The 24483-nt window shown below is 35.2% G+C and overlaps 1 protein-coding gene across 1 annotated transcript in view; it reads right to left on the reverse strand.

Annotated features, from left to right (window-relative positions):
• The window catches only part of LOC140168519 (clustered mitochondria protein homolog), a 97892-nt gene extending 74414 nt beyond the window's left edge, over positions 1-23478 (reverse strand). The window contains exons 1-3 of the mRNA XM_072191922.1: positions 23305-23478; positions 7795-8204; positions 3655-3826 (exon numbers count right to left, since the gene is read on the reverse strand). Of these exons, the coding sequence (XP_072048023.1) occupies positions 3655-3826; positions 7795-8204; positions 23305-23428 (706 nt within the window). The 5' untranslated portion in view covers positions 23429-23478. The remainder of the gene's footprint in view (positions 1-3654; positions 3827-7794; positions 8205-23304) is intronic.
• Positions 23479-24483: the final 1005 nt, after the last annotated feature.

Genomic DNA, 24483 nt, shown 5'->3' on the forward strand with positions numbered 1-24483 from the left:
GCATAATCATAAAATGGGGGTCTTAAAACGCCAATCAATACATATCCTGTACGGTAGTGGATAATACAGCTCCCATGTTGTTGTAAGCTCACCTTGGTCCTTTCCTGTTTTTCCCTAAATTTGTTCACCTTCCTTTGTCTTGCCTCCTTCCTGGAAAGAAGGCAAGACAATCAAACTACTGCATACAGGTACATAGCTCGTTCACATAGCGGTTCCATTGTAGGATATAATAACAAAACATGATAAAACAAGATGTACACTGTACCTGTTAGTCTGAGGTGCTCTGATGCCTTATTACGCCATTTAGGGTCCATTTTTGAGGTGCTGGGACGCGCATGCATACCACTTTGGTACATGTGAGTGGCCCCCCGGGCCTATGGCCTCCATTAACAATGTTCCCTTTTAACCCTAGAACTACGAACTGGAGGTGGGGGGTTGTAATAGCCCACCTAAGGTTTTCCATGTGCGTCCTTATGCCCCAAACTGCTTTAGTTTGTCGTAGATCCATGCTTTGTGCTCATTTAAATAATAACATTTTCACCCTAACGACTTAATACCTGGGGTATGACCGACCATCAAAAATACCCATGTGGAGTGGTGAGGCCCACCATACAGTGTAGGTTTCTACAGTAAAATTCATGATTTTCATTTTCATTAAAATTATTCCACAAGATATATTGACTTTTCACTTGTTAGTTTGAAATCTAGTTATCTCTTTTTATTATTTTTTAAAATTTATAGGCCTATAGGATAAAATTCATTGAAAATCACATGCTCATATAATTTTTAGCTGAAAATCTATTTTGCCTAGATATACTTTTGTTCATAGCCAGAATTTCCCAATTTTGCAAGGGTGCACTAAAATTATGATGTAAATAGCGACATTATGTGGGGAATGTTTGTACTTATATTTTGGTATCACTTGATAATGGAGCTTACATTATGGAGCTATACATTAGTACCAAATATAATGGTATGATGTTTATAATTGAAAACTGAGGGGAGTTGCACCCCCCTCTTCGTAGTCTGTGTTACAATATATGCCTCAGAAGTGCTAGGGTTATAGGTGTGTGACCTGTTTTGCGATTTCCGTAAGTAGTCTGTATTAGGTGCTAACTGCCATGTGAATAACCCACTTTGGTAGGCCTACTCTGGAGTGTGCAGCAGAGTATGCTGCCGATCCTCAAGGATAAAATTATAAATAGTCAGAACATGCTTATTAGTAACCTATTCATTCAAGTATTTATGTCCATCATGTGATTCAATCAATTATCAAAATATTGATGTTGGGTTATTGACAACTTGTCATCATTTTAATACAATTATGAATGACCTTCGTATTTTCTTCTATATATCTCTATTGTCTCATTATTAATTATGCACATGTTAATTCATTGGAAGGGTGCACAGTTCCTGTGTTGTGTGTGCATATATGGGGGGAGGGGGTGGTGGGTGGGGGTGCCTGTGTGGAGGGGCGTGTGGAGGCGAGGATGTATGATCAACCCCAGCACCTCTGACTAAATGTAGGCCTATAGCACAAAACAAACCTATTGAACTTAGAGAAATCCATAACTGATCCTCACACCAGCACAATGCCATCTATTGATCTGTGTCTACACTAGAATTAAATAATATTAGTATATAAATGCTAGTAGTACGTATGCTCTCAGTAAAACTACTCAAAGTAATCATGAAATTCAAATAGTCATTTTCTACAGGGCCTTCAGTGCCCAAAAAACCTTCAACCCATGTGGAAGGGGAAGGGGGAAGGAAGAGGGGGAGGGGAGGGGGATTGAGTCTACCTACAGTTACTCATGAAGCAGACCTAAGTTGCAAGATGGGCAAAAAATATCCAAAAAATAACCAGTCTGCAGTTTCCAATTCAGGTCTACAGATCTGTTAAGTTGTTGACAACTATTAGAAGTACACAATGTAGCTAGTACACTTGACAACTGGCCCTACAAATATAGATCTACAGCTTAAATGTAATCCTACAAACATGTATAATATGATGCAACTTGTGTTCAGCATTTCTAAAGTATAAGGGTACTACACCCCTGTAGTAAATTTAGTGACTATTTTTGCATTTTTCTCAAAAATAATGAAACACTGGTAACAAAAGTTATGTATATTATTGGGGCAAGGAATCCGATTACTACACTGAAATTTCAGTGACTCAAGACAAGCGGTTCAGTATATATGATAGGAAATGAGGTACATCGTGGCGGTACCTTATTTCTTATCATAAATAACGAACCGCTTGTCTTGGGTCACTGAAATTCCAGTGTAGTAATTGATACCTTGCCCTATAATATACATAACTTTTGTTCCCACTGTGGTATTAGTTTTTGAGAAAAATGCAAAATAGTCACAAATTTATCGAGGGGTGTAGTACCCCCTTAATGCTATCTCAATTTTACTTGTGAATTGCATCACTATAAATGACAATGCTACCAGATTATGTGTGGACCAATCCGACCAATGTACTTTTATCTGATGAAATCCAGATAAAATGTTGCATTCAGTGTATGGGCAAGCCTTTCACAATCTAGGCAGATTTAAGGGGTCCCTAATTTTTGCAGAGCGGCACTGCCCCCCCCCCTAAATGTTGCAGAGATTTTGCAGTGTAGATTTCAAATGGAGTCACCCATTCAGGTAAATTTAAATTCACTCCCTGTGTGAGAGATTTTAAAAGCTTTATCTCTTCCATTATAGAGCCTGGTATAAAAATTCCACAAGTAGGCTTTCATTCGAGGAGTAGAACTAACCCAGGGGAGGGAGGTACTCCGTACAAATTACCAATCGGCCAACGGGATGTGCTGCAAACATTGGTAGTATTTTCGGCATTTTGGTATATCAATGACCCCCCTTTTAGGCCAATTTTGGTATATGGATGGGTCCCTTTTTCAATTTTTTCCAGAAAATAACCCAATTTTCTCACTGTAGCCAAAATTTTGTAACAACTAAGACAATTTGTGTTAAATTTGACTGAAATTTTTGACTTTTGCTATAATGATGGGTCTACTTTCAAACTTAAATTTAAGTTGAATTCTACAGTACAAAATGTACTATTTACTCTTTTGTTTCACCTGTGACTGAAATTGAGACTTGGTATATAAATGGTCAGATAGGATACAGTGTTTACTGGGATCCAAGGGCATGATGGTGAGACAGAACTGACACCAGAAATGAAGCATTTCCTATGCAAATGTCTTTTGAATGCATGGTAACTCGATTGGCATTGAGAAAACCCCTGGATGGGAAGACCAGTGTTACATATAGTCTTCATGAATTGTTACATATAAGGGACTGTTCACAAACACTTGTTGGGGGGGGGTGATGCAAAAAGGGAAGCCATTTAAAAAAATAACCACAAATTTTCCTGGGAAAATTGAGTTTATATGCTTTTCTATGGGGTTGACACATAATTTTCATGTCAAAAAAAAGGGGCCCTGAAATTTTTGAGATCTCAAAAAGGGGGTGATAAATTTTTGTGATGAATTTTTTTTGCATCAGGCCCCCCTAACAAGTGTTTGTGAATGGTCCCTTAAGAGTATCTGGCCTAATTAGCACCCAATGTGTGAAAGTCCTTTCCAATGAGCACTTTTGCTTGTTAGCTTGTTTGACTGAATAATGAATAATTAATAATCTCACCTTCAACCACTTTGATGACAGCGCCCTCTTTGAGCCCTTCGATGCTCTTGAGTTCGGCAAAGTTATCCAGGACGTTGCCGTCCAGCTGGAGTGAGAAGCATGTTCTGTGGCAGGTGTCCTCTCTGTCCATCATCACTTGATGGATCTCTTGAACCATTTCTTGGGGACTCACCTAGAAAGGAGAGAATAAGTATTTAAACCTTTTTTTTTATAAAATGGGGTAACACATATGTGATGGGGTAAGCCGGGTGGGAAATAAAGAAAATAATTAAATGTCTAAAGCTAACATTAAATATGGCGCCTCCGCCTGATGGAAGTTTATTTTGCTGACAAAAATATACCAAAGATTAGGCCAAAATAAAATTGTTGTGTTGCCCTCAACCGTCCGTCCCTAAATCCTGAAAAATCGCAATTGTTTCTTTTTTTGTTTGTTAATGATGATTTTTACAGATTTGTTCAAAAAAATCAATGTTTTTCACTTAAAATTAACATTTTATTGAAAGACTAGTCTTTGACAAATGTCCCTAATTGAAGAAGCATTATTTAATATTTGAGGGATTTTTAAAAACTGAAGGTTTAAAAGAAAAAGGAAAAAAATTTGACCGTCTCGACCCAACTTTCCCATTTTTCCACTTGAGGGCAACACAACAATATTTTATTTTGGCCTTAGTGATGATGTGAGGATGTGGCTTCCAATAAATCTTCAACATGGAATATATGCCTTTAATCCTTTACACACCTTCATCAATCAACCTTCAAGTAATAAATATTTAAAAAATCAAAGCTGCTAGGGTAATCAATTAACGTCTCAATTACACAAATGGTTTACTACATCATGTAAATACAATCATAGATGATACAATGTACGTACATGTAGTCAGTCACTGGCGAGTGTTTCAAGCAAGACATGGACATTTGTACAACTATCAGTTTGGGGTTTGCCCATGTGGAATGAATGAATGAATGAATGAATGAATGAAGTGAAAAATGTAAATTGTAATGACAGGCTGACTGACTGAATAAAAAAATGACTGACTGACTGAATCTGAATGAATGAAGGAACGAACGAAGGAATAAATGAATCTGAAATCTGTACAATGAAAAGTAAGAAAGTCAAATCAAATTTGCTTTTTACTCAATGTTTCCATTTACCATCCAAACAAATTCAGCATCGAAGTGGTTACGTAATTCTCTTGGTTACCGGATCACGCTACTTTGGTATGCCTTCGAGTGCCATATACTTTATGTGGTGATCATTTCGATCGTGGTTCATTACTCTAGCGCGTGATCCCGTTGACATAGTAACATTACGTAACTTCGATACTGAATTCAATGGTCTATGTTTCAAACCTTATAGGCCTACTATTTATGTAGTAGGCCTATTAAAATGCTTTTCCACTGTAATTTTATAGGTTACATAAATACACCAGTACAGTATCCACAGTCCCCCTTAAATAATTAGATACAAAAATTATTTTTATGGAGTCCATCCATATTAAATTGCCCATAAATGAATGGTCAATTAAAAACAGTTTCCAAACAAGTGATTGTGTGTATTCAAGCACAATATTATTTAAGACCTTGTAAAAATGCTTTCATGCATAAATGACCAGGTCATGGTCAAGAACAATTTCAGCATTATTTTATGGGACAATTTAAGAATATTTGGATGCAATTCTTTTCATACAGTGCAAAACAGAGTCATTTTGAGACTTAGTAACATTTAAATCCACAGTCTTGCCTCAATATGAAATTTCATTTTATTTGAAAGTAAATTTTTGGCCATAATGGTCTATGATTTGGCAAAGTTTATACTTTTTTATGCCAATTTGAAGTTCAACCAAAATGTCTATTGCATTTTGATTTATATTTTAAAGTACCGGTACAATTGGACTGCTATGTTACATGCATATCTTCCTCTTTTACTACATGTTCCAAGAACAGCAATCAAGTATAACATACCATTCTTGGTACATGACGTGGGGGTATGCCTGTGTGCAGGACCTTTTTTTCGGGGAGGGGGCAATTTTGCAATTTAAGCATAAAAAACTGATTTTTTTTTTGCTCCATATTAACGCTTACAAAGTGGGATTTTTAAGGACTTTTTTATTGCAAATTTGGGTCTGGGTACATATGGGCCTGGTGGAGCATAAGCCTACGTACATGCATGTATTCCTACAACCAGCACATAGCAAAAGGTAGCATATAAATCAGGTGGAATTATATCACTTCCTCTGTGGCTAATTATCTTCCAATTCCAATAATGACAAACAACATAATACTTCAAGGATCTAGAGATCAACTACACCATGTCCTCCATGTGCTGCTGATCCATGCACTGATACAACCAGGAACTTTACCTTTGTCTTGCCCTCACTCACTCACACCGTACCTTGTCTGGAAAACAATATGTTTTTGAGGTTTTGTCCTCAGGTTTTGTGTTCTTATCAGTTCTCTGCAACTGGTAGATGTTTTTGTTTTCTTGCCAAGTGTTGAGGTATGAGGGTATCACCTTAAATCTCAATTGTATTAAAGTAGCAATTCAGTGATACAATATCTAGACAAAATTTCAATAGAATTATTAAAAATTCAGCTGAATCAAAATTACCCACAGGCCACTGCCACAAATATATGGCAGCACTGCACTCCCAATATATATACGTGGTGCGAAATATAGGGCACCAAAACAAACATGCAGGCTAATATTTTACCGTGCCAAAAATGAAGGTTACAGAAGCCTACAAATGTATATAGCCTACATAAATCACAAATGGATTAACTACTCTGAAGTATTGAAATCAGGATTATGAATTACTTGCATAACAATGATAACATACATGTAGGCTAGCCCCCCAGAGGGGGTTCTCCCTGGTTGAAGGTATACGGGATATGCCACGGTTTTGGGGTACTTTCAGCAATTTTGGTATATCAATGAGTGGGTTTTCAGTGGAGACCAATGCGCCCAAATTTGGGCAAAAGTACCCCTAAAAGCGCCCGATTAGGGCAAATTTGGGTGATTTTTGTGGAAAATTGGTATATTTTTAATACTTTTAAGGGGGTACTACACCCCTCGATAAATTTGTGTCTATTTTTGCATTTTTCTCAAAAACTAATAACACAGTGGTAACAAAAGTTATGTATATTATAGGGGCAAGGAGTCCAATTATTACACTGGAATTTCAGTGACCCAAAACACGTAGTTCGTTATTTATGATAAGAAAAGAGGTACCGCTAGAATGTACCTCATTTTCTATCATACTGAACCGCTTGTCTTGAGTCACTGAAATTTCAGTGTAGTAATTGGATTCCTTGCCCCAATAATATACATAACTTAGACAAGCGGTTCAGTATATATGATAGAAAATGAGGTACATTCTAGCGGTACCTCTTTTCTTATCATAAATAACGAACTACATGTGTTGGGTCACTGAAATTTCAGTGTAGTAATTGGATTCCTTGCCCCAATAATATACATAACTTTTGTTACCAGTGTGTTATTATTTTTTGAGAAAAATGCAAAAATAGTCACGAATTTATCATAGGGGTGTAGTACCCCCTTAACCACAACCATCAAGGCCTGATGTCCTTTTAGGGTCATTGACATCGGCCACAATATTCAAGTTTGTTCACAAAATTAACCATGTTTCCTGCCCAAAAATGATTTCTGCAAAAAACCTAGTGTAAATACTCCTGCAGGGTACGTAATGTATACAATCAAATTCTCCTAAATGTTGTTTTTAATGTTATTTTTGGTCCAGACACCCTGAAGTTAAGATTCATATCTTTAAAATAATGAGAAAGAAACTTACGCTTTCTTCCACTGTGAACTAAAGTGACTTGAGATTATAAGTTTAAGAGACCTCAAAACTCCCTTAAATATTGTCAGCCTTCTACGATTTAAATTGCCCAAGTTGTTTTTTGTAATTTTGAGAACAAAGTACAAAATATATGTTTCAAGCATGCATAACATAATCATTCACCAATCTTTGCACAACAAACGATAAATGATACTAGGGAATAATCTGAAATAATTAGGGTAGTATGCATGCTTAAATCACATTTTGTACATGTACTTTCATCTCAAAATTACAAAAAATGACTTAAAATTGCTTTATTTTAAATAAGATTCAAAGCACTCACCTGTAGATCAAATAACTCTGTACCAGGTGGCTGAATTTTAATAGTAAACACCGCATCCTGAATCACAATAACATCTTCCACTTTCTCCTTATTAAATTTTTCATTATCACCATTCTCTTTGACCTCTGACCCCTCAAGCTCCACTGGTTTACTATCACCATTCATTTTATTCTCATCTGTGGGAATCTCCTCCAGAGGAGGTGGCTCATCCTCATCAATGTCATTCATAATGTTATGTCCATTTGGGATGAGGTCGGTCGGGCTTGGAGGCAGGCCGTTTGTGATGGGACCATCTCCGTTGACGAAGGTTCCGTTGCACTTCGGTTTCGTTGGCAGGGTATCTTGGTCGTTATCGTTCACCATTTTTAGTTTGGTTGGGTTGACATCGCAGTTCTGTGTACTGTTGGTATCTGGAAAAAAATAATAATTTAAAAATTTAAATTTTTCATTTTAATGAAAAAATTATAAAAATGTAACCCTTACTGCACAAAAGCTCAAAATCTGTTATTATGTCAAACATGCAAGTTCAGTGCAAAATATGTTCATGGTAAAATTAGGTCAAAAAGTGTTGGTCTGGTGCAGTTCACACACATCCAGCCATATATTTATTTGTACAGTCCAGGGTCTACATGCAGTTCTAGTTGTTGACCTTGACTGTAGGAGTGGAAATTTTGGTGTGATTATTAAGTTTTGCACTTTGCCAATTTTGAATGGTTTCCCATGTTTTAGAATGCAAGCAGGTTTGAATGCAAAATGTTCAAAAATAAATGTACAAATGTAGCGTGAAAATGTCCACTGTTTTATAGAGGGTATGCAATACGACGTCCTTCATGGCAGAGTCATCCTCATTTAAAAAAATTCTGTCCTCCATAAGGTACCACATGAAAATTCGCATGAATACAATATAACGTGTGATAGGTATGAATGGTTGGGGAATCGATCTAGAGACCTATCCCTCTGTCATCTGTTATCTTAGAACTGTCCTCCAGCATAGCACTTGTTGTTCTGTGCCTAGTATCAGTATATGGGACCATGACAACCCCTCTCTGAGTCCGACATTACAAAATCCACCAGTCCTCGGTGCTGGTGCGCCTTCGCTGGCCGCTTCGCGGCCATGTGCGCTTCGCACGCACCCCCTCGAAGAACTAGATCTAGTTCAACTCCAGCATGGCTGCCATTTCAATTGTTATACCGTTCCGTTCTGGTTGGTTTATTGCATACACTCTATAAATTTTGAAGAGAATACCTTACTTCATGTTTGCAGTCAATATTTTTTACTGGAATTCACCAGTGGTGGTGGGGGGGGGAGGGCAAGTAAGTGGGAGGCAGGAGCTGTTTGGCCCCAGGGGTTTGGCCCCCAGAAACTCTGAAATGGCCCCTGGTTCCGTCTCAATTTTAGTTGACCAGGAGACACTTTTCTCACAAAACTGGCCCAGTGGCCCAACATAATGAACCAAAAATATATAATTCAAAGCAACTAGTGTTTCTTTAACTCATCCAGCACATCTTTATTTTTTATTGGCCCCTTGGTATTGGAAATGGCCTCTGGTTCCTCCAAATCTTGGTGAACCAGGGGCTACTTTTTCTGCCAAAGTGGCCCCTGGTTCAAGCTCTCTTATTTTCACACTTGGGGGGGGTATAGGTGGGTAAAGTGAATTTTGAGAGGGGCGGTCAACAAATTTTGTGCAAAATGCGGCAAAAAGTGGAAAAATTTGTAATTTTTGGTTCCCCATGCCCCCCACTGCCAAACACATTAAACCATACATCCTTGAGGGCCACTACACCCCGGACACTACACCCGCAATTCTTAATTAAGCGTCTTTTGCACAAGAGTTGGTCAAGGGCCAATATCAGTGGTTGGCACACTGCAAAAGCGTACATGCACTGGACCTGGTACAAAAGCATTCTTAATTGAAATACTATAACCAGATATCTTCTTGCATTATCAAGTGCATTTTATCGATAAAATTGTGATTATCTAAATAATCTCTCGGTCACAGGGTTCATCTTTTAAACAATACCTCATAATTAGAGTGTATCAAATACAGGGTGAGTCAAAAAAAGTGCAATAGAGAAAAGAATCCATTTTTATTTAAGAACCGATTTAAACCTTTTAGGTTTTAAAACATTTTATAAATGATCTATCCATTAGTGAGTTTGTGTGAAAAAACCAAGGAATTAGCGTTTACCGTTTTGTTTTTATGACACATTTTATAGCGATACCCAATTTTTATGTTTGCCCAAGAAAAATCTAAAATTTGAATGTCAGCCCACTCTTTGTAGGGTACATTTGGAACAACTGCTATTTTCTTAACCTCATTGGCATTGAAATAAAATGGAGCATCCAAATTGTTATTGTCCTTGGTCTTGTTTAAGGAAAAGAAACATTATTTGTTGTTATTATCATTTTATCTTTACTTTAAAGATGTTTATTCTCTATCAAAAACATACACATTTGTAGGCGGATTTTTTCAAATGTCGAAATGAAATGGGCGCAAATTGAAGTGGAGTGAATTATAAAATATCCAGTAAGTTGGACATATTGGGATTTAAAAAACTGGAGTTGGAGTCGAGTGAGGTATGAAGGACTTAAAGTAATGTTAGAAAGTTTGTTTGAATAGAAAAAGAAATTAAAATACCGCAAAAATCAACCTTATTTAAGTTAAAGTCAGTTTCAGAGCTGGTGCATTTATCGTTCATTGTGCGCTCTCATTCAAAATACATGGTACCTCGTGGACAAATAATGAAATTGAGTATCGTAGCAAAAGGACTCATTAAAAATTAAACGGTAGATGTGATTGACTTCATTTTTTCACAACAGGTGACTATTGAGTGTGGTATTTATAGAAACTTTCAATAATTGGAAAGTTCAACGTGTTTTTTACATAAATATCGATTCTTTGCTGTATTGCACTTTTTTTGACTCACCCTGTATAAATTACTAGTAATAGTATGGCAATGTGTTCATATTTGCTCTAAAAGCACTATTGTAACGTATTATGTAAGAAATAGATTTGTATTTCTTTTCCACACAATGTTAGTTTTCACTGTCAGATATATGTCCCCTTTTGATTCTGAGCTAAATTAATGATGCAAAACAAGGAAATTGCTATTCAATTACAATGTTTATCAGCAATGTGTATAAATCTGTTGATTGTGACTAAGGTTGGTCCTTTTGATGTGTTATGACCATGGGCCCACAAGCCCCACATGCTATACATACATTGTTGTGAACATCATGTAAGCATTCAATTAATATTTTGATCAAGAGTATGAATACATGAAATGCTAGGATCATTCTTTTTTGTCAATTGAATTTTTGTTTCATTTGATTTATTGTATTTCAAGCTTTTGGTGGGTTTTAAATTTATTTATTTTTTCTTGTTGTTGTACTTTGTAAATGTCGTGTCTCTGTGCAGTGTGTCTCAAAACTGTAAAGAAAAATCAAAGGAAATTGCTATGTTCTATTTGTAAAAAATATGTCCACAAATGTTGTAGTGATGTGACTGCCAAGGAATTTAGTAAGAAAATAGATACCAAATATTGGCACTGTATAAAATGTAATGATCTAATTGCTCTCCCGTTTAATCATTTTGTAGATGAAAGAGAATATCTATTAGAATTGTATAATATGTCACTAAATAGCGATGTGAAATCAACAGATTTTATAGAGAAAAAATATGAACATCTTGTATTTAATCCATTAAAGGATATACCAAGTGATATTTACAATACTCTATGTAATAGCAATTCCGATTACTATTTAGAAGATAATATTGATGAAGTAAACAAGAAAATCAATGGTAATAATCTTTCTATGTTAAATGCAAATATAAGGAGCATGAACAAAAACTTCGACAAATTCAAAGACTTCTTACATAGTTGTAATATTCATTTTAATATTATAGGCCTTGTCGAAACGTGGTTGAAAGATAAACCTCTTGAGTATTATCAATTAGATGGTTTTAATTTGGAACTCACAAATCGACAAAACAATCGACATGAACGAGGTGGTGGTGTAGGCCTATACATTGAAGATGGTTTAAAATATACTGTAAGAACTGATCTGAGCCAAGTAAAGCACCCTATGAATACTGAAACCTTGTTTATTGAAATAGAGCGTAAAAAATTAAAAAATGTAATTATTGGCATTGTATATAGATCGCCAGATCAAGATATAAATGAGTTTAATCAATTTGCTGATAACATATTAGCCAATGTTACTAAACATGAAAACAAACTTCTGTATATAATGGGTGACTTTAATATTAATTTGTTGAATGAGGACATCCATACACCAACTTCTGACTTCATTAGTGTAATGACAAGTCACTCTTTGTATCCTAGCATTACTAAACCAACCCGAATTACTTCAAAATCAGCAACGCTTATTGACAATATATTTACTAACTCCCATACAAAGCAAATTGCTGGTATTATTCTAACTGACATTAGTGATCATTTACCAATTTTCATCTCAACAAATCTATCGATATATCAAAAAGATGTAACCCATACCAATGTAGAAGTTAGACAGATAAATGATCAAAATGTACAAGTTTTTAAAAACAAATTGAGTTGCGTTGTTGGGATATTGTTTGCTCATCAGAAGATGTCAATGTATCATACACTTCCTTCCTTGATAAGTTTAATCAATTGTACGATGAGACTTTTCCAAAAAAGAAATTGAAAAAGCATACTAGAAAAAACAAACCAAAATCACCTTGGATAACATTTTCATTGTTGAAGTGTATTCAGTAGAAAGAATATTTTGTATAAAAAATCACTAAATAAACCAACTGAATGTAATATCCAAAAGTACAAAATGTACAGAAACAAACTAAATAGTTTACTTAGATTGGCGAAACAAAATTACTTTAGTACCTTATTAAAAAAAAGAAAAATACAATATGAGAAATACATGGAAAATTCTTAACTCAATTATTAGGTCTTCACGAAAATCAATTTCTGACAAATTTGTACAAAATGGAAAAACAATTACAGATCCAAAACAAATTGCTAATGAATTTAACAAGTATTTAGCTAACATAGGTCCTTCGTTATCTTCTAGTATCAAACATACTGGAAGCGATTATAACACTTACCTTAAGAAAACTTATTTCAGTGCTACTTGTTTTTTAAAACCAACGGACGAAGATGAAATAACTAAAATAATAGGTAAACTTGGAAGCAAAAAGAGTCCGGGTCATGATAATATAAAATCTGATATTGTAAAACAAATTGCAAATGAAATTTCCTACCCCCTAAAAATACTTTTCAACCAATCTCTTGGTAGTGGAGTTGTTCCAAACGATTTAAAGAAAAAAAAAGAAGAAAACATTTACAAAAAGGACAACCCTGAAATATTTGGTAATTACAGGCCTGTTTCTGTGTTACCGTGTTTTTCCCAAATTTTGGAACGTATTATGCACAATAGATGTTATGATTTTTTGACCAAAAATAACATCCTGTACAAAAAACAATATGGTTTTCAAACAAGCATGCTACATATATGGCTGTTCTGGATTTTGTAAAAGACATAAGTGAGGCTATAGATAATGATATGTATACACTAGGTATTTTTATGGATCTATCAAAAGCCTTCGATACCATAGACCACGATATATTACTCAGTAAGCTGTATCACTATGGTTTTCGTGGCGTATCACACAATTGGTTTTCAAATTATCTCTCTAATAGGAAACAATATGTATCGTATAATAATGTTGTGTCATCTAATGAAAATGTAATTTGTGGTGTGCCCCAGGGTTCAATACTGGGGCCATTACTTTTCATAATTTATATGAATGATATTTGTTTTACATCCAAATTATTATCATTTATTTTATTTGCTGACGACACAACTGTATTTCATACTGATCGTGATGTAAATGTGCTTTATGATACAATGAACTGTGAGTTAAAAGAAGTATGCAATTGGTTCAAATGCAATAAATTATCACTCAATGCATCAAAAACAAACCTTATGCTTATAGGGAACAGCATATCGAACAAAACACGCTCAAATAAATGCTGATATTCACTTAGATGGTTGTAAAGTAACTCGTGTTTCTACTGCAAAATTCTTAGGTATAACAATTGATGAGAATTTGACGTGGAAATCACAGATAAATGAAATTTATAAGGTGTGTTAGAGAAATATAGGTGTCTTAAATAAAGTTAAGCACTTCTTGCCAAAACAATCATTGTATCAATTGTACTGCTCCCTAATTTTGCCTTATATGACCTATGGAATATTGTTATGGGGTAATGCCAGCAAAGAGTACCTTGTGAAAATTTTTAAACTTCAAAAAAGGGCTTTAAGAATAATCTCTAATAGCTCTTATCTATGCCATACAAAGCCTTTGTTTGAAAAGTATAATACCTTAAATATTTTCGAATTGTACAACAAAGAACTGGGTATATTTATGTATAAGTATAAAACTGGTTTACTTCCTCAATCATTTGATAATTTATTTACAGAATTGGAAAGTATTCACAAATATGATACGAGAAACAAGACTGATTACAGACTCGAAATACACAAAATTAAATCTGTATTAACTTTGGGACCTAAACTTTGGAACTCGTTCCCCATGATATTAAAGCGGCTCGAAATTTAAATTCTTTTAAAAGCATTTGTCGTCTTTTCTCATGGAGAAAAATCTAAGCATATAATATATCTTTGTTGTAAATTATGTATCAGTATTTGGTACATGTATATAATTGGTTTAGGATTTGTTGAAACTATTTTTCTTATCACATCCGTAATTCTGACTTATTGATCAAATGATTTATTTTTGTGAGTTATTTTCCTACATTACCTTGCTTTTGTTGCATGAGACATCTGTTTTGTGTGTTTGTGTAAATGTATGTATCTGTATTTGAGTGTAATTCTTAATTTCTGTAATTCTAGTATTATATTAATTAGCCTAATATTTCTTTTAAGGTGGTGTAACGCTCAATTCAGGCTTTTGCCTTTTGTTACATCTCCGCCATCTTTTTTAAAATTCTATTTTGCCGTTTTGTTAAATTTGCTTGCATGTATTTTGATATGATGGAAATAAATAAAATATGTATGTATGTATGTATTCACGGTTGACATACAAAAAAATTGCTAGTGTTTTGATAATATCCATTGAACTTGTATCCATTCGAAATCAATAGAGAAATTAATAATAGCGAAAGATGTTACTGTGTTTTTGAAAAACAGACTTTTATGGCCTACACATCTGATAGGGTAAAGAGCAGCACATCTGCACATGCAAAGCATGTGATGTGTTTTCTATCATACTTACATGATTCCAGCACAGGCTACAGTACTGAATAAGAAAAGGTTGCCTAACCTCAATGTTCATCAGCAGATAGGCTACTACTAGTAATTTATTTTTGCAGCAATAACTTTCATGACTTTTTATAAAAAGAACACGTTTTAGACCAAACCTTTTTTTTTCAAAGTTTGAGCCTACACTTACAGAGATACATTTCATTTTGTTCACGTAGATATTTAAATTTAGCAAACTACAATAAAAACAGGAATCAAAAATTTAAATTTCTTCTTTACAATTGATACAATATATCTCTTCCAGACAAAAACAAATTATCAAAAATGCAGTATCCAGATCTTCACTTCCAAAAATCTACAAACCACCTATTTTTATGTAGATAAATTATTGTAATAAAACAATCTATAAATTTCTCTGGAAATATATATTCAAAATCTCACAATGACGAGGAACATACAACCTCACATGGCATATTTACGTGGTATACGTGACTTGACATCATGTGTAAATGGATGGCTTTTAAGTGGATATTATTCAGTTTATGAATGGCTGTGCATGAATGAATGAATGTGTGACACTGAACCACATTGTATACAATGTATAAGGCACGTTCACAGCACACAGAGTGCCTAAGTTTTGTTTAGCAACACGGTCCTCGTCTCCTCGAGCAAAATCTTTCGGAAATATGCCGTGTGAAGTGTCTTAAGGATTCCAATGGTTTGCCCACATATTTATCCCCAAGAAATTGAAGGGATTTCTTAATTTCCCCAAAGTGATCCATGAGTGTACCGCTAAACGATACATTTTGCGATTCATGAGTGCCAAGCTTACATGTAACCTACGACCTTGATTATAATGCGGTTCCGAATTGGCGCGCCACAAGATGGGTTACACTAAGCTTCCGCTTGTAATTCCAGAGCTGACGTTGTCGGGCAAATGTTGCGAAACTCAAGGATTCCAAATCTTCAGTTGCATGTGGACTGGACACACATTTGGGACCGACTGAATAAGAATCGTAATTTTCGGTCACTCAGATCCTCGAGAATTCTATGACCGTCTGAACATGACTATGGTCTAGTCTGTATCCTGAGGGTTTCAAATCAATGCCAAGTTCAAGCCCCACTGATCATCACTCCACGTGGTTGCCTTTCTCCACATGGTTGAGATTTACACTGCACAAGTGCACTGTAACATACATAATGTTATTGTCTTCAACAAGGATACTTGTAGGAATATAATAAATGACTTGGTAGATTTGTTGTACATGTAGTTCAAAATTGTACAGAACAACATCAACAAAATCATACCTGCATCTTGAAGGTATATTTAGTGTTATGAAATCAGTGCCAATTTAAGCCCCCTGATCTGATCCCTGGTTGCTCCACATGGTTGAATTTACATTGCACAAGTGCATGTTTTTCAATTGTCTTCAACAAGGAGACAGGGAATATAATAAATGACTTTGGGCAGATTTGTTGTAGTTCAAAATTGTACAGAACAACGTCAACAAAATCATATCTACTCATTTGAAATGTAGGCCTACTTGTAAATGTTATAAGAATATATTCTAATTTCAAACTACACAGAAATTGAATAAATTATTGGACCTGCATTATTCAACTCTGCAGAAACAGTTATTGGCTTACAGGCTTAGAGTGTACATGGTGACGGTGTATTAATGTAACCAGTGTTCGAAATATGCCTCAAAAAGTTACAGGCCAGCCGGGCTTGACCTTAAAAAGTTACCAGCCAGCCGGGCCGGCAACTAGATGCCAGTCAGAAAAGTTACCGGCCAGGCCAAAAAGTTACAGGCCAATGGCCGGCTGACCGACCCTATTTCGAACGCTGAATGTAACCACAGTCAAACATATTTTATTCATGCTAATCCTTCCTTTAAATATCATTTTCAAAAATCAAATTGGAAAATCAAATTGGAAGTTAACTTCTTTCTTATTTGATATCAGAAGGACATTCCTCATTACTATGTAAGGTGCATGTCTGATGTACTCTCAGGTATGGACAAAATAAGTCCTGCTGTATAAAATAGTGAGTTATATTCTCTGTTCCAGATGATGATGTTCAATTTTGATGATATGACCAATCTGCAGATGATGACCATTATAAAATACAATGGCATCAATGAGATCGGGGGATCTCAAATGATGAAGATAAAGTTGATAAAATATTATACACATTAGGCCTAATTTAAACCTGTAGCCTAAATATTTAATTTTTAGTACAAGCTTTTTTAGCTTTCAATTCATGACAATGAGACTTCCATGAGTGCCTCCACGTGCGTCAATGTACATGTATCTGGTCTAGCCATGTTTAAAGGTCATGCATTAATTCCAGTAGCGTGCCCAGTAAGGTATCTCCTCCAGCCACGTTCCAATGAAGCCCTCCGCAGCCCTCCGACCCAAATACAAAATAAGAGATAAGAAATCGCTACAAGGCTTGCTTTGGCAACTACATTGTAGCTCCAAGTACTGTATTTCAGGGAAATTTGTGTGATACATTTATTTTCGCACTTATTTCAAAATTGGAAGAGCAAAAAATTAATCCCACAAAAATTTCCTCTTTTAAGGTACCTGTATGATCTCATCCCCCATGGCAATGACAAAGTTCAATGACCTCAATTTAAAATTAAAATTTGACCTTACGTTGTACAAGACTGTATGTTATACTTCTACTGGTCTATTGTTTAATTTATCACACTTTGACGATTTCAGACTAACATACTTTGCATGTTTTTAAATTTACAATTTTGAGCACTTGTATAGCTCATACTTCTGTGAAGTTTGAGAGAAAAGTGGTTATATTCATATTCGACAATCGACAGTATTGAGGGGATGTTGACAAATATGAAAATAAAATAAAAGTAAAAATTCTTAAGTGTACGTGATTGAAATAGATTGAGGGTACATTGTACATGTGGTTAACTCCAGCGTGACAGACGGGACATTTAGATAGACCTTTTTTTTTTCAAATGCCTCAACAACAAAATCTACAAGACATATCCCAAACTTTAATACTCCAAGTCAAAGAGAACATGTCATAATTTAATTTAAAACACACAAGATGAAACCAAGTGATTCAATGGCTGTATGGTTGCAAATTGAAATACAGCGTGACAGACGGACGGAAAAAACATCATTTTTTAGAAAAGTACCTTCTTGCAAAACTCTATCTGTTCTCAAGTGAGATTTATTGAAAAATGCTGTCAAAATTAAATATTGGTACATAAACTCTCAGTAAACATCATACTCAAAAAATACAAAGCTGAGATTTTTATACCTGGGCTCGCCAAAGTCGTGACAGACGGGACGTGACAGACGGGACCATTTTGTAACATTTTTTACAGTGTTCTTTAGAGCAATGGCGAATTGCTCAAATATACTTTGTGGGATTTATTTTCACACAGATATTACAAACAACATCTAATCATGATAAAATATTACCTTAAACATCATTTGAGGCCTCTCATGTGAGGGGAGTCAACCTCAAACATCCAGTACCCATACAAATGATCACATTTTAGAGTTTACAATGGTTTGACTGCCAGATGGAATTTTAATTGTCAAAATGAGCATTAAATCATTTTTTATTGGCCAAAATTTAGTGCAGAATATGAATCTAAAGTAAAAAACTAAAAATGTCTGACTTGAAAATTTCCCCCCATTTGATTGTACATGGTAAGATGCTAAAATGTGACAGACGGGACACATTTTGAGATGGAATATCTTCTATACTAAATGTCAGTGAACAATTTTACTTTTTTTTTTATATGAGGCCTACTTGATAGGAGATAGGAATTAAGTTTTGAAAAAAAAATATATTAAAATATAGAAAATAAACAACTTTTTGATGTTTTTCTGTGACAGGCGGGACATTTTAATACCCATATTTGAAGGCAGTAGTATACATTTATAATGTTACTGATGGATTTAAATTTTGTTCTGGAATTGCAGTAAAGATATCAAAGCTGATATTAAACCACTAATACATATCTTTTGTGCATGTACACTAGGATCTGCAATACTCATAAGATCAGCAATTTCCTGCAAAATTAGGGATACACAAAGCTGTTCCAATTCCCCAAACTTCAAATTGTCATAAAAATGTATAAAATTATGCGAGGCAAAAAACAAGATTGGTTTCTGAAAGCTTTGCTAGTCTACTTTACAGGAAACAATAACTTGGAAGCATTGAATGAACTTTTAAAATTCATGCAAATGTACCATTTCTATGGAGTTAGCCATGTATGAATGTGAAGGACGGAGTTGCTGCTGAATTGACCTTTTCGGTAAATCCCATAACCCTTTGCGAGTACACCTGAGAACTCGTCATTTGACGTCACGCCGACTTGCAATGCGCACTAACAATGTTCCATAAACGATCGGCGCAGAGCGGGGTGACGCAGAATGACGAGTTCGTAGGTGTACTCGCAAAGGCTTATGGGATTTACCGAAAAGGTCAATTGGTGCAACTGCAAGGAGCATGGCACATGCTTCATTAAGGTGGTACTACACCCCGTGATAAATTTTGTGACTAATTTTGCATTTTTTTCTCAAAAATATTAACTACACATTGGTAACAAAGTTATAAGGGGGCAAGGAATCCAATTACTTCAGTGAAATTTCAGTGATTCAAGACAAGTGGTTCATACCGTATATGAGGTACATTCTAGTGGTACCTCTTTTCTTATCATAAATAACGTAACTGTACCGCTTGTCTTGAGTCACTGAAATTCCAGTGTAGTAACTGGATTCCTTGTCCCTATATAACTTTTGTTACAAGTGTGTTATTATTCTCTGTCCAGACTGTTCATCTTTCCAAAGACCAAATAAATTTGGAAGTTTGCATTTTTGACCCCAAAATCACAGAAACCATGCTAATTTAATTTGAGCCAATTTCCCCCAATTTGCTCAAGTTCCAACAACATCTGCCACAAACTTCCTAGATTAATAACATGGACAAGTTCACTCCATTCACACTTGGATGTATACAGTAAAAATCATCATTGAAAATATACCGTATTTCATCAAATAAACGCCCCCAGGGGCGTTACATTTTACCAAGGGGGGGCGTTTATTCAAGGTCAATTTTATAACGATAATTAACGGTAAATTTAAAACTCACGCTAAAATGACGAACTATGAACTAGAAACACTGACTTCTGGTTCACTTCCGGGTTTCCAATCCAGATTTTCGCCAAAAGTGACGCTATTATCGACCATGTGGGCAACTTGGTAAGCTTACTACACAAGATAGCATGGAAATATCAGCATTTTTTAAACATCTTGGTTGAAAAAAGTGGTGGGGGCGTTTATTTGAGGGGGGGGGGGCAACTATTTAACGAAATACGGCAAGTGTGGAATATCAATTTCATGTAGAGCAAAGCAACATATTTGATTTTAATGAGCTTAGACAAAATTACTGAGCTATCACCCCAGTGTAGGCCTACCCAAGGGTAGCGCTAAGTTGCTTTTTGGGGTCCAGGACCCACCAAAATAGACTTGGGACCCCCTGTTTTTAAATTTTCTGTAAGTTCAGGGGTCCCTGCAGACCCCCAGCTTTTCAAACTAGCGCTATTGCAGATATACTATTTATGCTGCATTTGTGCAACTGGGACTCACCAAACTCTACTCCGGACCCCCTGCTTTTTAATTTTTTGCAAGTTCGGGGGTCCCTGCGGACACTCAAGTGTTTAGTTCTAGCGCTACCCCTGGGCCTACCCTGTTTTCCAGAAAGTTTTCCTGTTTTCCAGAAAGATTTTTTTTTTTTTGGGGGGGGGGTGGGCTTGTAGACCAAAGTAGGCTTATACCTGCATGGTTACGGTATGTACACTGCAGGCTCATCATACAATGTATGTACAGATTACAAATTACCACTTATCAATCAAACACTGGCTTTCTTCTGGCTACCTGATAAAGTCATCCAAGTCTTCTAACACTTTGAGGCCTGCAGGTCCAAAAGTCCACACACACTTTGGTATAAATAGGCGAATATAGACTGTGAGCCAACATGATCTCATCCCAATGGCATAGTTCATGACATCTATTCAATAATCATAGTTCAAAAGTCAACCTCTACTTGTGTAGTAATGAGTTTTTGTATTGTACCCAACATTCAAAGGTCGTTCAAAGAGCGTACAAGTGTATGTATTGGGCTTAGAATGAACTTTGTCATCACATGTTGTGTTGTGTACGTACTACTACTGGTAGTACTAGTCCTATCTGATAAAAATAACCTGGTCTTTCATCAAGTATCATATCTACATGTAGTGTTATCTGACAAACAAATTTGCTCCTTGAATTAACACATGAACTTCATTTGAAGTGGTCATCAATGATTTATTGTGTGTATCCAGGTGTACACTCCTGAAGATGCAGGCAGTGATTTGCCTGTTCACCCCTATCTGTGTACACTAAGTGATATTAGGATGCATTAGTTGATATTGATCGGATCTGGTCCACTATAAAGATACATTTGACCATGAAAGTATGATTGGACTGATGACCACTCACTCAGTGTGTGATCATGTGACGATTGAGAGTTAATCTTGATTCGCAAAATTGTTAGAAACCACATAAATTTGCAAAAATGTTGGTTTTGGCATGTGTACATTTGTCTCCTAAGACTCCTTGTCCTCCATACCTGTTGAAATTTAGATGAAAGTTATTTTGATGAGTCAACTGTATCTTTTGAGTACTACAGATTGCCTATTTTGAACAGTCCAAAATTTTGTTTTTTAAGTGCAATTTCAGCAACATTTTGATGCAATTGCCTGTCGTGATTGGCTGTGTTTACTTCTGAACTTCCATTATTGATTTTAAGGACGATACATGGTGTTTAATGCATACTAGATTTTGAACACAACATACAGACTTGTCCTTGAATTGAATGTGAAGGTCATCAGTGAGCAAGTTCATGGCTCTAGAGATTTCTCAAGCAATTCAGAAGTAAAATTGCACATCAACAAAACATTATATTCAAAATATATGCAAAAAGTTAAGAGATTTTAATACAGTTGACTCATCAAAATAACTTTCATCCAAATTTCAACATACAAACAAAATACATAAAAATTGCAAAAAATGTCAACGCTGATCGAATTAAAAAACGATAGCAATTAATTTGCACTCCAGCATCAAATACCGGTACGTACATAACTATCGTGTCATGTGTGCAAATTCAAAGCTAGACTAGAGTTTTTGAGTATTAAAACTGCATGTGTACTGTACTGTATCACAAATCCCCCAGCTAAACTTACCGTACCCCGGTACACTTTGTGTCTGACAGGCCATCATGTACGGTACCCAATGAGGGCTGTCAATTGTTCCATGAAATGCGACGGGCCAAACTCCCCGGCAAAACTGCTATGCACATGATACCGCATATTTCTACTGTCTTTCTCGTATAAAACATGAAGACTTTCAAAGTAAGGTGCGTAACGCTGGCGTGATACGCACGATCGAACAATCTGCCCTCATAATAAAAATGTGAGAATTCAGTACGACAAAACATGGGGACTTTGATTGGTTGCCAATGGCTGATGCTGTATTATTCATTCTCTTGGTCGGGCTGACGTCACAAAGGGGAAATAACCTTGTAAAACCTAGCTGGTTGGTGTGCGCACGCTTGTGCAAAGGGGACGAAGGGGACAATGTTCCCGGATGTCCGACCGAGTGAATAGATCCATGATATTAAAATATTATAAATTACATGTAGGCCTATACACAAGCCTTATCGAGCAATTAAATATTATGAATTTTATATAATATTAATTATTAATTTATTTCGGAATCCATCCATTTATCATTCATGTTTATGATCATATAAATGATGCATAGCCATGGATGATACTCATGTCATGACATGCATGCATGTACGTACTGGAATCGCACGATATCTGCGACCTGGATCTGCGATAACAACACTCAGCAATACATAATTTCATAAACATGTAAAATAATATGCATGATAATGCTGCAAAACTGTACCGGTAATAATAGGTAAATATGAAAAAATACATTAAAAAAATACTGTACATGCACGCCATACATCATACATGTAGACACGTTGATAACACTCACACTGTACTATACGTACAATGCTGTACATGCTGTACATGTATGCATACATAACATGGTACAGTGGCTGCATTTGAGTACATGGTCTCATCAATCCATCATGCATGTTTGCAAGAAAAAATCACACTTACCGTTTATGTCTACCTTATTGGCGTTATCCTCCGATTTAGAACATCCATTGGAATCATTAGATCCTTCGGTATTATTAGTTTGCTTATTTGATTTCTGACTATCGACTATAGTATCTTCGGCCATTCTATGCACTAGACGAATACCTGCACAGTGTTCTTTACGTGCATCACATAACACGTGTGAACGAACGTAGTTGCAAAATTATTTTTTCACCCTGGTTAATTCGCTGGTTCCAGTTACTTACTTTACGCTGTGTCAAAGCACAATGTATATACAAGTCTCCCAGACGCATGGGACGAATAATTGATGGCTAAGATATGGTGGCTCACTGCACATTTCTTATGTGGTGATTTTTTTTTACAACATTACATATTGGAGAAGTGATTGCGTCACTGGATATGTAACTAAAATATTTATTGATTTTTTTAAGGCCTTCCCCACCAAACCCCGGAAATGATAAATAATAAAATAAATACGTAAATAAATAAACAAATAAACAAATAAACAAACAAACAAATAAATAAATAAATAAATAAAAAAATAAATAAATAAATAAATAAATAAATAAATAAATAAATAAATAAATAAATAAATAAATAAATAAATAAATAAATAAATTTTTGTTTTTGTTTGTTTGTTTTTTGTTTGTTTGTTATTTGTTTTTTGTTTGGGTTTTTTTTGTATGGCTTTTTTGCTTTTAGCTTTTAGCCTTCCCCACCAAACCCCGGAAATGATAAATAAATAAAAATAAATACGTAAATAAATAAATAAACAAATAAACACACAAATAAATAAATAAATAAATAAATAAATAAATAAATAAATAAATAAATAAATAAATAAATAAATAAATAAATAAATAAATACATTTTTTTGTTTTTATTTGTTTGTTTTTTGTTTGTTTGTTGTTGTTGTTTTTTGGGGTTTTTTTTGTTTGGCTTTTTGCTTTTAGCTTTTAAAGGTGAACCTCATTGAAAATAAAGTTACATATCAATGGAAAGCTTATGATGTCAGGAAGCAGAAAATAATATTTTTTATTTGCCTAACGTAGGCCTACCAGGCTATAGACATAATCTCTATGCAAAGATTGGATATTGGCACCCCCCCAAATTACAAAAACGAAAGGAAGCTCGCGATTGGCAGTATACCCCAGTGATGTGTAGGCAACATATGGATGT

Source organism: Amphiura filiformis, chromosome 13 (genome assembly GCF_039555335.1).
Source record: "Amphiura filiformis chromosome 13, Afil_fr2py, whole genome shotgun sequence".
Lineage (NCBI taxonomy): Eukaryota > Metazoa > Echinodermata > Ophiuroidea > Amphilepidida > Amphiuridae > Amphiura > Amphiura filiformis.